At 42.2% G+C, this 19688-nt stretch overlaps 1 protein-coding gene across 1 annotated transcript; it reads right to left on the reverse strand.

Moving 5' to 3' along the window:
- Positions 1-8546: 8546 nt before the first annotated feature.
- On the reverse strand, positions 8547-10455 carry LOC147898794 (F-box/kelch-repeat protein At5g15710-like). Its single transcript, XM_087379495.1, has one exon. The coding sequence runs from the start codon at positions 10373-10375 to the stop codon at positions 9200-9202; it is 1176 nt and encodes a 391-aa protein (XP_087235621.1). The 5' UTR covers positions 10376-10455; the 3' UTR covers positions 8547-9199.
- Between the last annotated feature and the right edge of the window lie 9233 nt (positions 10456-19688).

Consider the following 19688-nt stretch of genomic DNA (forward strand, 5'->3'; position numbering starts at 1 on the left):
AAATGATAGCACAAGAAAAGCAAAGACATCAAACAATTTCAATTAATCATACAAATGAGATGGGAGTCAACTCAACGTTATGAGCAATTTTGTGTGGATGATATTGATCTACACTTGCAAGTGTTGGACGATGGTGATGGCGACTTACACATGCAAGTGTTGGACGATGGTGATTTACACATGCAAGAAATGGGTGATGGTGAAGGTGATTCACACATGCAAGTGTTGGATGATGGAGAATGGAAATTCTTCATGCTAATTACGAAGTACCAACTCAAATATCTCTCCATAATAGCTACAGATTGCACGCTCGTACAATATTGAATTGAACTTTGACCCCATCACATTTCCTAACAACTACACATTTGTCCAACCTCTGTCGCAATCCTTACCTCTCTTTTCAGTCTTCCATCCTCCCCTTCTCCTCAAACCTTACCTCACTCACACTCTCTTTGTCTTATCCACTTCACCAACATAGCATCGACCTTAAAAGAGTGGAGTGCATAAGAGATGACTAACTATACACCATTTTGAATTGAACATGATGATGAATGTATACATATTTAGCCTTAGGGAAAGGGTTAGGATTATGAATTATCCCTATACTCTTATAGTCATTTTAGAAGAGTGCAATTTACACTATCCTTAATAATTAATTAACAATTAACCTCATGTGGCTTTCTACTATGTGATAAGATACATGCTTATGCAAGCATGCGAATTTGTAGGATTGTTCTTTTGGCATCAATAACTAACCCATATTGGGGATGCACCTAGAGCCTTTGTATGATGAGAATTTGTTCTTAATTAGAAGCAATGTGACACTCCAATGATTCTCAAGATTGGGACTTAATGGTTTTTTGGGGCTAGAGCTTTAGAAAGGAGTTGGCTTCCAAGAGACTAGTAGGCAAAAGTAGTCTCCAACAAGAGATTGGTTGCCTACCAAGAGACTAGTAGGCAAATTTTTTAAGAAGTGCACATGTGTTAGACATTTGCACTTGTTAGGCTATTGATGTGTTAGTTGATTATAATGTTGTTTGTAAGATTGTTCTCAAACCTCTCTCATTTCGTGAAAGAGAAAAGGATCTTCGATACGCCCAAATAATGCAAGGGGTAGACAAAAATTGTAAATCATACATTTTGCATGTATCCATTAATCATGCATCAAAGCTCGCCAACTGCCCATGGTGGATAGACTTCACCATTAAACAAGTGTTGACTAGAGAGAGAGAGAATTTTATGCAACTTGTCTCTAAGGAAAAGATTGAGGCTACATAGAAGCTCTAAAGCATGGAAGATCTCAATGGCAACCAAAGGCATTGGGCGGAAAAGCAAGTAGAATGTGTTTTTGTTTGCATGGAAGTCGTTATCAAAGTTAGTTATTTTCCTTGGACATGTTAATATCTGCTTCCCAACAATTGTAGCAATTGTTTTGGATAGTCCTACACAAGAGAAGATCAAGGACATCTTATAAGATGTTGGTATGCATGCTTTGGCACTATCTTTTATCGTTTCTCCATAGTATATTTGATAATATTATCATGAATTATGCTGTCCCTTTTATTTTAAAAAAACAAAGTACCAAAGTTCATCACCCATTATATGTATAGTTCTCTACCAATCCAAGACATCAGAGTGGGTCCTAGGTTCAATGCTATGTATGGATGTTTAATTGGAGATTGTATGTATCTCCATGGAATTGACTTTGCATTTGGCACAAAGAATTCAATGTACTAAAAAATACATGATGACTTCTTGTCAATGGCTTCCAATGGTCATGGTCTCATGAGGATGGGTAAGAAATTCAAGTGGGATTCAAATTTCATGCTTTCGAATTTTCCTACAGGATTGATATTAGAGAATGATGATAAGGTCCCTACATTGAAAGCAATGAGTAATTTTGTTAGCACATGGAGGGATGGGAATAGGATAGAAACATGCATGGGACCACTTGGGACCACCTTTTCCCATTCCCATCCTATTTCTTCCCATGTGCTAAGCCCCTTAGAATGGGAGTAGCCACCTTTTCTCCCATCCTGGACCATGACCTCTAGACCCTAGCAGCCAGAATGGGTTCCCCTTTTTTAGGGATTCAAAAACATGGAAGGATGACATGTGTCCTTGTCCCCACAAGGTCCCCACCTCTTAAACACATGAAATGATGCCATGTGTCCTCTTCCTCATAAACCCATCCCTAGTTCTTTTTTTGTTAGCACATGGTAGGATGGGAATAGGATAGAAATATGCATGGGACCACTTGGGACCACCTTTTCCCATTCCCATCCTATTTCTTCCCATGTGCTAAGCCCCTTAGAATGGGAGTAGCCACTTTTTCTCCCATCCTGGACCATGACCTCTAGACCCTAGCAGCCAGAATGGGTTCCCCTTTTTTAGGGATTCAAAAACATGGAAGGATGACATGTGTCCTTGTCCCCACAAGGTCCCCACCTCTTAAACACATGAAATGATGCCATGTGTCCTCTTCCTCATAAACCCATCCCTAGTTCTTTTTTTGTTAGCACATGGTAGGATGGGAATAGGATAGAAATATGCATGGGACCACTTGGGACCACCTTTTCCCATTCCCATCCTATTTTTTCCCATGTGCTAAGCCCCTAAGTGGGTTGTTTGTAGTAGGTACTAGCTTAGCCAATAGTAGTGGATGGGTGGCTCTCATTTGACCGATTTTAAGTACCTCAATTGCATTATAAGGTTGCAAGTACCTCACCTGTCCTATTGCAAGTACTTGAATTGTACTTTAAGGTTGATTGCTCTTATTTATTATATGTTCTTAATGGAATTTTATTTGAATGTTATTTCCAAATGGAACATTGTTATTATTTACTTGAAATGAAAGTTGCTTGCCTCACATGGATGAAGCACCATGTTCATGTCCAACGGTTGGAGATGGTAAGGCGAGTAGTCATGCATGATAAGTTGCCTTGGACAAAAATTACTTGTAAGTATATTTCGGCTTAACAAGTATCATTATGTTTTTGCACGTGGATTTGATTTATGTGAATAGTTAAATGTCTTGCAGATGCATTCCTCCATGTGCGAAGAGTGGGCATGAGACAAGCCAACTAGCTAGCTCTCGCGGTGGCCTAGACCTCAAACTAGATGGTGGCTCGAAATACTGTATTGAGCCTACGTTTGGAGGTGGGCTGCTAGCTCAACCACCATGGGGTGGTTCTGAGGACTCTCGACTTGGAGTTGTACCTCGCCTGGTTTAGACGTTTTTTGAGGTCTGGGAGCAGCATGGATTGGCTTTAAATGGAATCTTAGAACTGCAATCATCTCCTGGTATGTTTATAGCTACCATAGATTGCGTGCAACGCTCAGAATAACTCTCAGCGTATAGAACTCCGTACAACAAGCTGAGACTTGTTCTCATACTAGAAGATTGTGATTTTGAAATTCCCTCCAACGCCAACCCATGCTGCTCCAAGGCTGAAACCTGGATTTGGCACAGGTAAAGAGTCTCGCTCACCTCTTTGCTTGATCAACTAGGATTTTCTCCATCCTCTTCTAGCTATTTCTGCCAGGAACATGTGTATCCTTCACAAGGATAAGCACACCGGAGGGAATTTGCACTTTCCCTAAGCAAGGGAACTCTACAAGCTCGAAGCTGGCTGTCATACCAAATGAAACGCCCCCAACCAGGTCAAGTAAATGTCTAAACCCTGGTGGGTTACAACTCCAAGCCACAGTTCTCGAAATCATGGGACAATCCTGTAAAATAACCCATAGGGTTCGAGCTAGCAACTCAGCTCCCAGCCATGTCTCCCGGAGGTCTAGACCATTGTGGGGATGTTGGCAAGCCTCAAGGTCAAAACATGCATCCCATACCGCACGCTCCTTGCCACAGGTCTACGTCCAGAAGGGGCTCCACTCAGCACTGGCTATCTTTAGCAATTTGCCCTAAACTTTAGCTTTACTTAAAAGCACACTTTTCCCTAATTCGCTCTGCTGATCTTGGAATAGCCATGTGTTTGTTAGACTAACATCATGCGCACTAGCTCTAGTCTCAACCTTAAGGTTAATCCAAACTCTATGCTAAATCCAAGATCATAGGTTGGCAGTCCATCTTGGTTAGGCCCTAGTTAGTCTAGTTATGGACATAGCACCTTCCTTCAGTCCGTGGCATCCTGCATCAAAACTCTGCAACCTTCAGTTCAGCTCCAGCAGCCTCAGCCGGGCCAGCAGGCCCTTTGAGCCTCAAATAGGGAGAGGAGCAGCCTGTCTCCCTCCATCTCTACCTAAGGGAGGGGGATGTTTCATCTAGATTCTACAGTTGTCTTCTCAAAATTTTTTAACAACAGCTGGCAGGGAGACCAGTTGCAACCGTATCCGGCATTCTATCTCGGACACTCACAGATGCAAGCACATGTGTTTGTGTAGCTTTCAGTTCACTACACGCTTTGGCACATAAGTAAGATACAGGCTAGAGTCTCAAGGGAGGGGACATCCCTTCATCTAGATTCTACAGTTGTCTTCTCAGCTTTTTGTAACAATAGTTGGCAGGGAGACCAGTTGCAACCGTATCCGGCATTCTATCTCACACACTCACAGATGCAAGCACATATGTTTGTGTAGCTTTCAGTTCAGTACACGCTTTGGCACATAAGTAAGATACAGGCTAGAGAGAAATGAGGTAGCTCGCTTTGCCCGTTGCATCCCCTCCTGCCAATGGGATGCTATTAAGCGATGAGAGCGTAGCTACCAGCTTCATGCATTTACCAAGATGCCACATATTGTGAAAGACTTTGGCGAACCACAGGAAGACAATGGAGGCTGCACATCACGTTGCAGGGGTAAAGGAGACCCGGACGCTATAAGGCTTGCTGCCTCAGGATCCATGCGGATACTCTAACCTCTGTTCAGTCACATGCTTGCATGGGTCTGTTGCTGAGAGGCTACATCGCAGTCAGGCTTTGCTTTCGTTATGAGAAGCCATGCATCGCTCATGGGATCGCTGCAAGGGTGGCCTCCAAGGTGCTTCCCGTTACCATACTCCAACACCATTGTTTGTCTGTGTAGCATGCATAAAGTCAATTGTGGGCTGAAGCAGAAGCTGGAGACAGAGCCTGCTGCTTAGTGAAGGTGCTCCAGACGTCATGCCCACGTCCGGCTCTAATATGGGAAGACTGAGGAACCACGCTAGGACAGGAGGTGTGAGGCAAGAGACGAGGTAGTAGAAGGACTGGAAGTCGTAGAGAAGGAAGCAAGAGAAGACTAATGAATAAAAAATAAGGCGGGCGTAGTGATGGACAATAAGGGAGGATGTGCCACATTCGAGAGAATCTCTGGGGTAAAGGCCAAAACAAAAAAGAAGAAAAAGAAAAGCCAGAGAGAGAGAGAGAGAGAGAGAGAGAGAGAGAGAGAGTTAGGATAATTATTGAAAACAGAAACCAACCCAAATATTAAAAGACAAATGGAAGATCAACGCGCACACAACACCACAATTCATTATTCTATTAGTTTATTTTATTTTGTAATGACATTTTGCTTTAATTTAAAGAAATAATAATAAAATGAGAAGATGAGGAGATATCAAACAAAATAGGTACCTGAGAGCAGATGACCTCCAAAATAGTACAGACGTAAGAACTGAGAAGAGAATGGGCTTTGAAGCTCCCCACATGCTCAGAGCTGAATTCCAAAGATATAACGACTACAACGTAAACAGTGGAGTTTTTTCATTCCTTGTGTTGTATTATAGAGCTTTCAGAGGAGTAATAGGATTAAATTACTAATTGAAAGATAATGGCACTCCTACTTATGCAAAGACACGAGAACGTAAAAAACTGCAAGTAATCATTCCATATTTACCCATTCCATAGATGTTTGAGTCAATGTGAGGTATTCATATGATATTCAAAACAGCATACTCAGATTGTTGTCATCTATCATCATATCAACTTCTAAACCTAAAGAAGATTGGATAATGCTAAGATCTAAGAAACTATAATAGCTTCCACTAGCTGTACACCAAAAGAATTTGGATCTTTGTACATAAAATATTTGAAGTTTGGAACGTTTGGTATAAGGAAGTCATCTATGAACCTCCTAACCTTTATGAAGAAAAATCAGAAAAGTCTCAAAAGAGATAAATCGCTGCATAACTAAGAAAATAACACAATTAGTGCCCATGTGAATACCAATGCTTTGTTGGAATGAAGAGTCTCCTAGAGTTTTGAACACACTATCTGGAAGAAAATTTAACCAACAACATGTAGAATCCAAATTTTGTTGGGAGTGCAAATGTCACCAAGTAACCTCTGAAGCCATGCAGCTTCACAATAGGAACGAAACGTACTTAGTAAGAAAATGTACGTCGATAGCCTATGTGGATCTTCGATTAAAAGACCCACAAGAAACAAGCAGAAACCATAGGCCGTTTTCGTATATGCTACTAGATGAGTCTAGGAACCAACACAATCCAAAGATCATCATCACCATGTACAGCATATTCTAAATAAATTTGTCATAATTTATGAGTTTGCTTGTAGTGACCTTCACACAATGGACACAGCATGCAAGAGAGAGAGACCCATAAAAGGAGAGGTAGAGGAGTTCAGATTTTTCCTCTTCCAAAGTACATCCAACACTCCCATATTTTGCATTGTTCAATTATTAGCCCCTCTCCCTTTTCCAAACCTCATGCTCAGACTTGAAAGAGCCCTCCTGAGTTAGGTGTGGCCATTGAGTGATGGAAGAAACCTAGACACCTAGTTAGTTTCTCCACGCAGGGATTGATAAGGAGGAAGAATCTTTAGGACCTAAAAGGCCAGCTTCAAGTCTTGTGTGTCCACAAGAGAGAACTCAAAAGCACCATTCTGGAGAGCAAACAACAATAGAACCAAAGCACCTCAAGGTTAACTGCACAAACTGAGCCAAACCCTTCTTACAGAGAGCTCCAAAAGCTGCAGCAATGCTGCTTTGGTGAGCACATGCACTGTTCCTAAGCTGTGTGCTCCTTAGTGAGTGAGCTTTAGTGACCATATGTAATGCAAGTTCCTCTGACTGCAACGTGCACCCTGCTGCACAAGTGTACTCACCTACTGGCGCTAGGTGTGCACCTGTAGATGGTGCTCAATGGGTGAGGGCTGCTTCAAGGCTAAACTATCGAAGTACCCTTGGATGTGGCCTTTTGTGAGGCTGGAAATCAAGCCCTTCCACAGATCAGCCTGTTCTGCTTGGTCCCTGGATCCAAACCTGGATCCCCCCAATCTGAAACTGTCTCCTAGTTCACTCAGATCTGGAGCAGGAACAGGCTCCGGGATCCTCGAAGCTGATCCAGGAACATGCCCAAACTCATCTAGAAACACAACATATAGTGCAGTTTCAATCTATTACGACCACTCACATGGTTGAAAAACATAAACTCATCACGGATAGCTACTATTACATCTCCACCGATGTCATCAGCTCCCAACAGTGTTGTGTAGACCATAGTATGTTCTCACACATACAGACTCACACACTCACACATACTTAAGAATCCATTTATGCCAAGGTCTTTGTACTGAATTTCTGTCAGCACTCCCGAGCTACCGGCAGACTCAGCCGTGACGAAGGAATAAAAAAGTAGTCCACATTATAGGGCAATGCCAACTTGAAATAGATCAAATTTATCCCAATATTCAGCAAGTCGCAACATGGACAAAAACTTTACAAATTGAAATTTGCATGTCTGCTAATACAGCAGGAACATAATTCTAGATGAATCCAGGAACATGCCCAAATTCATCCTCTTAAAACACAACATAGTGTGCAGTTTCAATCGAATAACAGTCACTCACAAGGTTGAAAACCAAAGTCGCTTATACATACTGGGGACTAGCACCGACATCATTAGCACCCACCATAGTATAAAATACGTTCTCACACGTACAAATCCACACACCCACACATACTTGAGTTGGCCTTCATGCAACAAAGGTCTTCGTACTGAGTTTCTGTCAGCATTCCCAAGGTGAAGGGCAGACTCATCCATGACAAAGGCTAGCACTAAAGGAGAAAGCTGATAAAAACTCTTCATTCAAGCTACAACTGCTTGTGAAAACTATATCTAAGCAAAAAATGCTAGACAATCTAGCTGATAGGGCAAAAGGACATATCACAATAGAGAGAACGTCTACTCTCCACTCTAACCACTGCAGCCTTTCAGAAAAGAAAAAGACAGGCAGAAATCCATAAACGTCAAATGCATGCCAAAGATCCAGAATCTTTGAGTGTATATACTGCCCTTTGGATCAGGTACTCTCGATTCCAAGGCAAAGAGATGGATCGAAGTACGATGGCTGAAGGAGGGAGAACCTGAGATCCCAATACCTGTAAATAAAGCCTGAAAGCAAGGATAGCAAATACGAAGCCGCCAGACTGTGACAGCGAACTCTAGTATGTGGGGCTTAGGCTATGTTCTTTCCAAGCAATTTCAAGAAGTACGCCTAAAACTCTGATCAAATAAACGACGTTAAGTAATAAGATACGCATCCGTCAGAAAAATGGGCACGCTCAGCATGAAACCAAGCTCATTATTTCTTTCTTGAAATCGTGGTGTGCTGAGTTGCAATGCGAATGTCTAGTGAAGCTTTTTAAGCCAGGGTCTACTCTCACTCTCTTTTCCCCAGCTAGTTCATAACGGTCACAACACAGGACACTCCCTTATGAATGTGTGGGGAACAAGAGGCTCGCGTCGCATCTTCATGCAACGAAGCTTTCTACCACGTTCCTGGGCTCCATCCCTGCTTCGTATTGATCTGCTGAAAGTGCATTTAAAAAAAAAGACAATTCTTAGATATGAGTCGCCTTTCCTTACACTTGAAGGCGAAACAATCTTTATGCTCTAATCTTGTGCAGGTGGGCAGAGTCGAGAGCGTCCAGTGCGACCTTGTGCTATACATTCAGCAACGACGAGCTCTACTGCTAACTCCAGTTTTGCTGTGCTAACTCCACAGCCCAGATTTGACAATGGCTTGCAATGCTTGTGGACGAATAACAAAAGTGTTATTTGGATTGAACTTGTGTCACATATCGAATGAAAAAATGTTATTTGAATTCAACTTGGGTCACATACCATCGCGTGGCATAATTTAATCGGCATAAACGATACTCCAATCGTTAATGGTTCTCGAAAGAATTTGTGCGAATTCAACCTCAGCTCGACCTAAGCCAGTTAAGGTCACAGTTACACCTAGTAGACAGCGGCATCCAACCTGGGCTCAATGAACAGACCCCTAACTGAAAACTTCAAGAACCGCGCACTCAGAGGGCAGTTAGGCAGCCATCTCCATGCGATCGGACTTTGCGAGAAGTCGCATAGCAACATTTCCGAATGAGAATCCTTGAAAAAATATAAGAGGTCACCGCTCCCAGCACACTTGAGATCAAAATCCGTCCTCCCCTTGAAAAATCTTGGGAAGTGCTCGCCCGGCATCCGCTCGATTTCCACCCATTTCTGTTTTTCCGGTTCAGTCTGCCAATCATGACCTAATTCCCAGATGTGTACCCGCTGACAATCCCTTTCCGAGCCGACTCCACCAACAAGTAAAAGCTTTCCCCTCCTTTGTATCAGGAAGGAACAAAACAAAACTTCGGGTTGGGGAATCCGCACTTCTTCCCAAACTCCTTTCTTCATATCGTAGGCCATTATATTGTATGGTCTCGCCGATGTGAGACAATACAAAACTCCATTGCAGAAAACGGTCTTGGACGTCCACACAGTAATTTTCACAGTGTATTCTCGAGGCACAATCCCTGTTATGTGCCACGAATCTGTAAGAGAATCGTAGACCTCAGTCGTGCATTCATAGTCTCCCCCACACTCCGACGTACCCCCTGCAACCACAACCTTGAAGCTCCGAGACTGCTGATCCTCGATGACACCCACTAACGAATTCAGGCGACCACGGGTCATAGGAGGAAGCTCCCTCCAGGCTTTAGTCACCGGATTGCAAACAGCCAAATGCCCAGCACTGGCATTGGAATCTCTGACCACCCCTCTGACAAAAAGGAGGCCGCCGGAGGCAATGAGAGGGAAACGCAGGTGGAGGGGCAGAAAAGTGAGGGGAATGCTGTGCCATCTGTTGAGACTGGGGTTGTAAGCGCAGCAATTGTCCCGGCAATTGAAGGAAGAGCACATGAACAACCAAGGCTGTTCACGGGGGGGGAGGCGTTGTTGGAGGTGGAGGAAGGAAGGACAGGTGATCATGGAGTTCCAGTCACGGCAGACGGAGCGGCTACGGACGATGGAATGGATGGGGAGCCAGGAGACGATACGGGAGAAGAGGTCATTGGGGAGTTTGGTCCAGACAGAGGAGGTGAGGAGGTCTGAGGAGGAGGAGGAGGAGGGAGGAGGGCGGTCTCTCATGGCGATGAGATTTGAAAGGCTTGGAAGGTGTGGCTATGGCGATGGAGAAGGTGCTCTGGCTCTGGCCATTTGAGGACTACGAAGACGATGATGATGATATGGCAATCCTCCCAATGGACACCCCTTTTCAGGGGTCGCCTAGTAATCTTGTCCTTGTGACTCATTATTATTTATTAAGATTAAGATTAACATGACTCCTTCATGTGCTTGTAGGTCACTTGAGCGTCCCCTCTCCCCGAGAGTTTTCTTCCATGAACTCAGAATGGATCTCACTCTCGCCCAATACGGGTGGATAAGGGTTGATTTTGTTTTGGACTCTTTGCAGAAAAATGAAAATTCTTTGGATGTGCCGACAGGGTGTAGGCTAGCATTTGAGCTCTTACCTGAGGCATCGTTGGTGGCTGGAGTCCATGTGAATGAGGTTTGATTGGCTACAGCCCATTTAATAGGGTCAGGGAAGTTGCTTCTCTAGGAAAGCCCCTCCTCACAAGGAGAGGCTAAACTTCCCTTTGTCAAAACTAAAGCAATTCGCCGATTGATTTGGACAATTTGCAAATTTGTTGGCATGCATGACCCTTCATGCAACGGGTATAAGCACACTTGGGTCCAAAGAATAGCAAAAAACAACCTCTGAAAAAAGATCAAGCTCCGCATACAACACTTTGACCCAAACAAAGACCTCTACAAATCCAAGAACTCTTCTCAAACATCTTGAATTGGTCGCTTTGATCAATAGAGCTCAACACATCCAATGAAACCCATTGGTGAGGGGAGCTACCAGATTTCCCATGGATAAGTCTATTGAAAAATTAGAGAGAAAGATAATCAGCAAAAAGGAAATATCTCAAGGTCAATTTGAGATGGAATGGCTTATAAGCTTGTTTAAATCTTCCACTAAATTGTGGGACTCAGTTGATGAAATCTAGTGGTCAAAGGCTTCTCTAGGCAAAGCCATGAGTGTGGGAGGATGCTTGGGAAGACAAAGGGAAAGGTTGTGGAAAGTAGGGATACCTAGGAGTGTGAACACTATAGTGTGAAAATGACCAACAGACAAACCTATATAAAAGAGGTATTGCCGTAAAAATATTTTCATTAAAAAATATTTTTATTGTAGAGTTCACACTCCTAGGGATATTGGTCGCTTTGATCAATAGAGCTCAACACATCCAATGAAACCCATTGGTGAGGGGAGCTACCAGATTTCCCATGGATAAGTCTATTGAAAAATTAGAGAGAAAGATAATCAGCAAAAAGGAAATATCTCAAGGTCAATTTGAGATGGAATGGCTTATAAGCTTGTTTAAATCTTCCACTAAATTGTGGGACTCAGTTGATGAAATCTAGTGGTCAAAGGCTTCTCTAGGCAAAGCCATGAGTGTGGGAGGATGCTTGGGAAGACAAAGGGAAAGGTTGTGGAAAGTAGGGATACCTAGGAGTGTGAACACTATAGTGTGAAAATGACCAACAGACAAACCTATATAAAAGAGGTATTGCCGTAAAAATATTTTCATTAAAAAATATTTTCATTATAGTGTTCACACTCCTAGGGATACCTAGGAGTGTGAACTCTACAATGTGAAAATGACCAATAGGTAAAATTTTATAAAGGAGGTATTTCCCTAAAAGTATTTTCATGAAAAATTTGTCTTCTATTAAGAACAAAATAAGAAATGATTAAATTACCATGATTCTCTCTTCCCGACTCTGTGTGTGTGTGCATTAATTAATTGAATCAGTGGTTTTGCCCTAAAAAAATTGCTCTCTCTCTCTCTCTCTCTCTCTCTCTCTCTCTCTCTCTCTCTCGTGTGTGTGTGTGTGTGCACGTGCATGCTCTCTCTCTTATGTGTGTCATATCTCTCTTGTGTGAGCATGTGTGCATAGCATACACACATAAGAGCCTTTTGCTAATTTTTTTTATCATTACAAGGTTCTAAAACTTGTTCACCTTTCTTCTCCTTGATGATGATTCTCTACCCATCCTTTGCCTCCTCATTCTCTACCCATCCTTTGGCTCCTCAACACCTCAAGACTTCAACTACTAATATTATGCTACCTTGTTCCACCATCATCCAAGCTCCATCCAAGCACATGTTGCTTTTGCTTTTGCTATTGTAACATCACCAAGTTTATTGTAGCTGATTATAGCATTATAGATGATCCACCATTGGTATTCTTGAATTGAACATACTTGTGAGAGCTTAATTTAAGCCGAGCATCCATTGTCTTTCGTGGCATTAAAATGATGCTTTGAGAAATGACATGAAGCTTTGTTCTGTAAAAGTCATCCATCAAAAATAGAACCTTAATTCATTTTGGTTTATGGGCCAAGTTGCGAATAACTAAATAGAGAAAGGGCAAGAGGAATATTAAACAAATACACCCAACTTTGAAGTACATGAAAAATATCATTCCTAGAACATGAATAGGTAAATGATGGAAACAAAGTGCATGTGAGGAATGGCATGCATTTACAACTTTTGAACTAACATTGTGTGCATGAGTACATGTGGGCACCCCCATGTGCATGCGTGAGTGCGCGCGTGCGCATGTGTGTGTGTGTGTGTGTGTGTGTGTGTGTGTGTGTGTGTGTGTGTGTGTGTGTGTGTGTGTGTGTGTGTGTGTGTGAGAGAGAGAGAGAGAGAGAACTCCAAAAGTTGTGCATTAGTGGAGAAAACCTTGTCAACCTTTACAAGGGACAACGTAGATTACTTCAACCAATAATAAGGTGGGAGTCCCAACCACAAAAAAGAAATTGTAGTTCAAGTTTGCTAATAGTACTATAAGTTTTACATTTTTAGAAGGGAAAGCAAGTGAAAAAGTTATTCTTCTTCCATTGATTTTCAAACTAGAGGAATCTAGAGAAACAAAAAGTAAAGAGCCCAAGCTAAAAGTTTGGATATACAAAACAAAAAGTAAAGAATCCAAGCTAAAAGTCTACATGTACAAAACAAAAAGGAAGAAAGGGAGGATGCACAATGGTCGCTCCATATCTTGTATCCAGCTAGAAAAACATAGTCTAATCATTAATTACATATAGATTTTTAAGAATTGTAGTATTTTATACTATCCCATGTATGTTGCTATGGTAAATGGAAATGTATGACCTAGACATTGCCAAGTAATAGTTAAAATAAATTGAAGGAGTCAACCAAATTTCCCATTACAAAGGCACTTTTTTAACAAAGAACTTGGAAACAAGGTGTAAAGCTTTTTGGAATTGGAAGCACATGCATACTACTAGCAAAGAAAGGAAAAACAAATCATATACATATCCAACATGTTACCTAGAAAAAACAATTAAGGACATGTTATCATGTGTAGCGAGTGAACAACAATCAAATAACATATAAAAAATTATATGCCTTCATGCAATAGATATTTCCATTATTGTCTATAGCTCACACTCCATGACTTCTATAGTAAAATTTCATTTTGACATCAAGTAGCTCTTCGTGAAAACTACTCCATACTATTACCAATCAAGAAGTATGTTTCCAAGATCAATCATCTAAAAATTATACATAATGAGTAACTTTAACCAATACAATCAAAGCTAAAGATTGCCTCTAAGTTATTATAAAAAACAAACCATAAGGAGTCATTCTTCTTTCTTAGCCTATAAGCTTACAAGAATTTGAAAAATAAGGTACATGATGAGGACTATTCACAAATTAAGGCTTAAGGGTAACAGATGGTGGAAGGTGCATTCACAAAATAGTTTTAACTTATTAAGAGTGTATCAAATTCAGCCCATAAAATCTGGCTACAAGCCAATAATAAAAATAAAACATAAGGAGTCATTCTTGTTGCTTAGCTTACGAGCTTACATGAATTTGAAAAATAAGGCATACGAACTTGAGCAAGACAATCCACAAGTTAAGGTGTCGGTGTGGTAGATCACAAAAGAGACATCAATCAACATCGTTTTAATAATAGGCACTATTTAATTTGGAGAAACCATGATCAAAACTCTAGAACACAAGATTAAAAATAGTCATATTAGTTGAAAGTTGAGCATAGCTACTTATTGAGTAAGATTTGGATTAAAGTGTATTGACTTTGCAAAAGACAAGCCTTCAATCAGCAATAAAAGTTCTACTTACAATCTACTCATTTTATTCAAACTAGAAAAAAGCTTGTATATCTTTTGCTTAGCCAACACAAAGACCACCTATTTTGCATCAACCCTTTAAAAGCTCACACGGGCAGTTAATTTGAAAGCTTACTAGGACTAAAAGGTAGATAAGTTTTTGATAAAACATTAGAGCATGGACATGGGCGTCTCATGCTCATCTTGCTCTCCCCCCCTCTTCCATAGCTCCGCCTCCTCCACGCCTCACCTTCTCCCTCGCCACACCTCATCTACACCTCTCCTCCCTCTCCTTCTGCCTTTTCTTTTCTCCCCATCTCTTCTTCCTCCATGCATCACCTCCGCCTCTCTTTTCAGCTCATCCCCTCTAGTCCAACTCCCAACCTAACCAAGTCAAGTCCAAGATACCTGCATTGCCCACATTGGTCGTCTCCTCCCTTCCACTAATGACTCGTGATGTTTGACCAGCCTGCACTCACTAGGCTTGACTACCCGCCACTCGATGGCTTGTTGTAGTGGCTCAAACTGATGGCTCTGATCCCACCATTGCTCCTTGTGCCACCCGTTCTACTTGCAAGGTCCCGTACTTCCCATAAGATCCCCTGGGCATCTGCATTCCAACCTACACATGAAGTGTTCCCCTTCATTTGGGCAGCCCAAACCACTAAGAAGAGGTGGCTCTACGCCACCCCGTCGCTAGGGTCGACCAGCTGCAGAACAAGGTGAGGCCCTCCTTTTGTTTTGTCAAAGATGGTAGTAGAGGGTGGCTTACATCCCCCTTTTCGTTGCCCGTCTAGCTGCAAGTTCAACCTCTTTGTAGACCCATCACCTCAAGTTTGACCTTGCATTGGTGGGAATAGAGTCTTGCTAGTGACCTCTTGGTTTTCCCAAAGGAGCTCTAATGGCAGCATCCTCAACTCCCAGAGCTGTGAAGATTTGTCTCTCCCCCTTGGACAAGCAACAGGTTCAGTACGCAGTTCAATCTCTTCAGGATAGAGCATTGGTAGGCCAGATAGTTGGTTTGACATGCTCGAGGAGGCATATTCGAGAGTGGCTTCAGGCAAGTTTAGCCCTAGAAGGTGACCACATTCAAGAGGTCAATATCTATGGGAGGGGTGAGTACCTGCTCCAACTGAGCTCCCTAGACACCACACAGGCCCTTGTGGAGCAAAGTCCGATCTTCTTGGGGCCACTCTTGGTCTATCTTATCCCCTGGTACCATGGCTTTACAATGGAGGATATCGATTTGACACATCATATACCTCATTTTTCAGTGACACTCAAATTTTTGGGGCTCGAGAGAGAGTACCGATCCATTCTTCCTTCTACAGGGGCGGCTTTGGCATAGCGTTGGAGTCCCCTCCGATTATAGTAGCTTTAGTAGTTGCAAATGATGGGGTCCCCACACTCAAGCTAGCTGTGGATAACCCAAAGTCCCTCCCAGAGATGATTCTCCTCAAGACTCTGGATGGGGGATCACTTCGGCAGAAGGTGGAGATCTTTGGGCTTCCTGGACAGTGCTTACGCCTGCAAACAGATGGGGCACCTAGCTCATAATTGTCCTAGAGGGCAGACACGGCCTTCTCCCCCTCCCCCACAAGTTCGACAAAGTCAGTAGAGAGAGACGCATGAGGAGAGGGTCCAGCGAGCTCCTAGGAAGCCCCAATTGAGAAATAGTACTTGTATGGGAGCTTAACTTGTTACAACTTTGGCTTCCGCTTCCCCTGGATCATTCTCTTACTCTGACGGTTGTTTCTCTGCATCATATCAAATGCAGAGGAAGTGGATGCATTTTGAAAACCATATGTTTGAAGGGGTGAAACTGCATGTGACTCGCGGATGGATGGAATTAAATGGAGCCTTAAGGATCAGTTTGACTGTAGGAAGCATTCCCCAAAACACCTCGTAGGAAGTGTTTTTATATCCAAGTTTTAAACCCCAGAAGAGACACATCATCTTCCTAGTCGGTTGAAAAACGAAGGAGAATTCACAATGCAAGTGTAAAAATTTATCTTGATGCATCTCACCCCCCAATTGCTCTGCCTCTTCAATTAGCGCCTCCACTGCTTGGTCTAGATCCCTGCAGCGATGGTAGGGTGGGGAGGAAACCAAACAGAATTGGTGATTTCTCACAAAATCCACCAGGGGATAATCCTTTGGCTCTTGCGGGTAAATATGTGTCAAGAGAATTGAGTAAGGAAGCTGTCCTGGCACCGGTGGTGAGCCAAGAGAGAGAGGGCGGCTTTACCCAAACAAACCAGTTATGGGAGCCCCTTGGGCACAGTAATCTAGTCGGATTCTGAGAATCGATGAATCTTGGAAACCAAGCCACTTGAGAAACAAATTTGGTTTGATTTTCAATATACGACTCATAATTGACTCTCTCTCTTTCGGAGAAGTGTGATAATTTTCAGATTCACATTCAAAAGTGAGAGTTTTGGGAGGCTTCGTGAAAGGGTTTCCTTAGAAAGGGTACACATACAAGAAAATTGCAGTTTTGGTTTCGAATCATCGTAAAATCAAGCAGAATATCCTATTGCATTTGCTGGGCATTCCTCTACCCCCCACCATCGGGATTCGGATAGAAATCGGAGAGCAGACTGAATAATTCTCTATTTGGAATTTCCCTTGGCACAACCCCTTTTGGTCGAGACAATATTTGATCTGCCCCATTGGGATGGAAATCACAAATATAATTGAGATATGATTGGCATTCAGCCGTTTTAAACAATGTTTTCCCCTTCACCCTCGAGACCCGAATGTCCTTAATCAGAGGCAACACTTCCAGCACGGGCATCGAGCAGGCTTCTACATGTTTATCAATGAGATCTCTCCTAGATGCCCAATTCCCCACCAAACCTGTTAATCGCAATGGGTGGGTATGTGCCTTCTCCCTAACCGACACAGCAATATGATTTGCTGCTACAAAAGGGGCATCGAATCCATATCCGTGATAATAATTCAATAATCTGCATGATTCAAGGGAGTGGTAGAACCTCCACGGACTACGTCCCCCAAAACGTCGAATAAAGTAGTATCATATGCGTATAGATTATTGCAATTTGTTGAATCTTTTTCTCAACGAAGAGAAAGGCAAGATTCTAGATGTATTGTTTTTTATTTCAACCCATTGTTTACCACGAATATTCAATGACTAGATTCTCATGTATAAAATGGTTAGTATCCCACTGAATATTTGAATCTGTCAAAAGAGGATTGAATACAAATGTCTTTGGCAGGTGCATGCTAGGTCCATCACTTATCAATGGGGAGAGGAATAGGATGACAAAATATGAAGAGGGGAGAGGAGAAGAGTGGAGATGAGGAGAGAGGGCACAGCTAGAGAGCACACCACAAATGACTAACTGTACACTAGATTTAGTTGAAAATGTAGAATATATACAAACCCATTTATGGTTAGGGTTAGGGGATCTAACCCTTTCCTTTATATAGCACTCTATTGGGTTAGTGCTATGCACATATGATCACATGATGGTGCTATGCACACATGATCACATGATGTTGAGCGTGAACTCTCAACACCTTCCCTCAAGATCAACATCATGAAGTAAGCCTTCCCTCAAGATGATGATTCTGGGGAATTGAAGAAGGACTGAACATTACATTCCATCACACCCCTTTAATGGCAATGTCCTTCCTCTACGTCAAACCAAGAGCTTCAAAAAGCTCTTTACCAAGTGGTTTGGTAAAGATGTCTGCAACATTCTCTTTGCTATCACAATGCTACAGTGTGATGTCACCAAGTAACACTCTTTCTCTGATGAAGTGCTCTCTGACATCAATGTACTTTGTCCTGGAGTGATATACTAGATTCTTGGCCAATGCTTGAGCCGATTGATTATCACAGTATATTGTTGTTGCCTTTGACTCATCAAAGTAATCTGTTTCCGGCAATAGTCTTCTGAGCCATATAGCCTCACATGCACCTGTAGTGAGTGCACTATATTTTGCTTCAGTCGAAGACAAAGAAACAGTTGGCTGTTTGTTTGACAACCATGATATAGCACCTTGACCAAGGAAAGTTGCATATCCTTGTGTCGATCTCTTAGTCTCATGATCTCCAGCATAGTCACTGTCATAGTATTTATGCAACCGTGGATGACTTCCTCTGTATTCTATCCCAAACTATCTTGTACCTCTGATGTATCTCAAGACTCCTTTGGCTGCATTCCTGTGAGACTGCTTAGAATTTACCATAAACTGTGCTAGTGAGCTTACTACATAACAAATATCTAGCCATGTGAGTCAGATCCAATGAGCTGCCTATAGTACTTGTCATTGATTGTAGGCTTTTCTGAATCTTTAGTAAGTTTCAAACTCTGTTTCATGGGAGTGGCTGCAATCTTGCAATCTGCCATATGAAACTTCTTCCGGAGACTATCAACATATTTGAGCTGACTCATGAATGTGCTATCTGAATCTCTCCAGAACTCAATTCCAAGACAATAGTGCATAAGTCCAAGATCTTTCATGTCGAACTCTGCAGATAAGTCTTGTTTTAGTTTTTTGATGAAGCTATCCTTGCTTCCAGTCACGATCAAATCATCTACGTACAAAAGTACAATAGTAATGTCTTCCCCTTAAACTTTGTAGTAGAGAGTATGATCTGCATCGGACTTCATGTATCCTAGATCAGCAGAATCGACAAGTATTTTGCTGATCTAGGATACATGAAGTCCGATGCAGATCATACTCTCTGGGTGCTTGCTTTAAGCCGTAGAGACTCTTTTTGAGATGGCAAAACTTATTTTCTTTTCCTGGTTCAACATAACTTGCTGGTTGTTGCATGTAGACTTCCTCATCTAGGTAACCATTGAGAAATGCATCTTGACATCGAGCTGATACACATTCAATCTGCTAAGTGTTGCTAGTGATATCAAGAACGGTATGGAATCCATCTTTGCTACTGGAGCATAAGCCTCTGACCATATTGCTGTACAAATCCTTTTGCAACTAGTCTGGCTTGTAGCTGACTGTGAAGTCAATGCTTCTATCTCCTATGTAGGTAAGGTTTTCCATTCTGATTCCTCATCAAAGATTACATCTCTGGAGATAATGACCTTGCGGTTGATGGGATCATACAATTTGTATGCTTTGCCTTCTTCTTTGTAGCCAACCATGATGCATTTGCATGACTTCGTATCCAATTTTCTGCGATGATCATCATGTATGTGGGCATATGCTATGCAACCAAATATGCGA

This window comes from Dipteris shenzhenensis, chromosome 9, assembly GCF_047967505.1.
Source record: "Dipteris shenzhenensis isolate YYH24624 ecotype China chromosome 9, Dip_SZ_1.0, whole genome shotgun sequence".
Lineage (NCBI taxonomy): Eukaryota > Viridiplantae > Streptophyta > Polypodiopsida > Gleicheniales > Dipteridaceae > Dipteris > Dipteris shenzhenensis.

Excerpts from the sequence above, each read along its gene's own strand:
- LOC147898794 (XM_087379495.1), bottom strand. The coding sequence starts at position 10,375 with ATGAGAGACCGCCCTCCTCCCTCCTCCTCCTCCTCCTCAGACCTCCTC.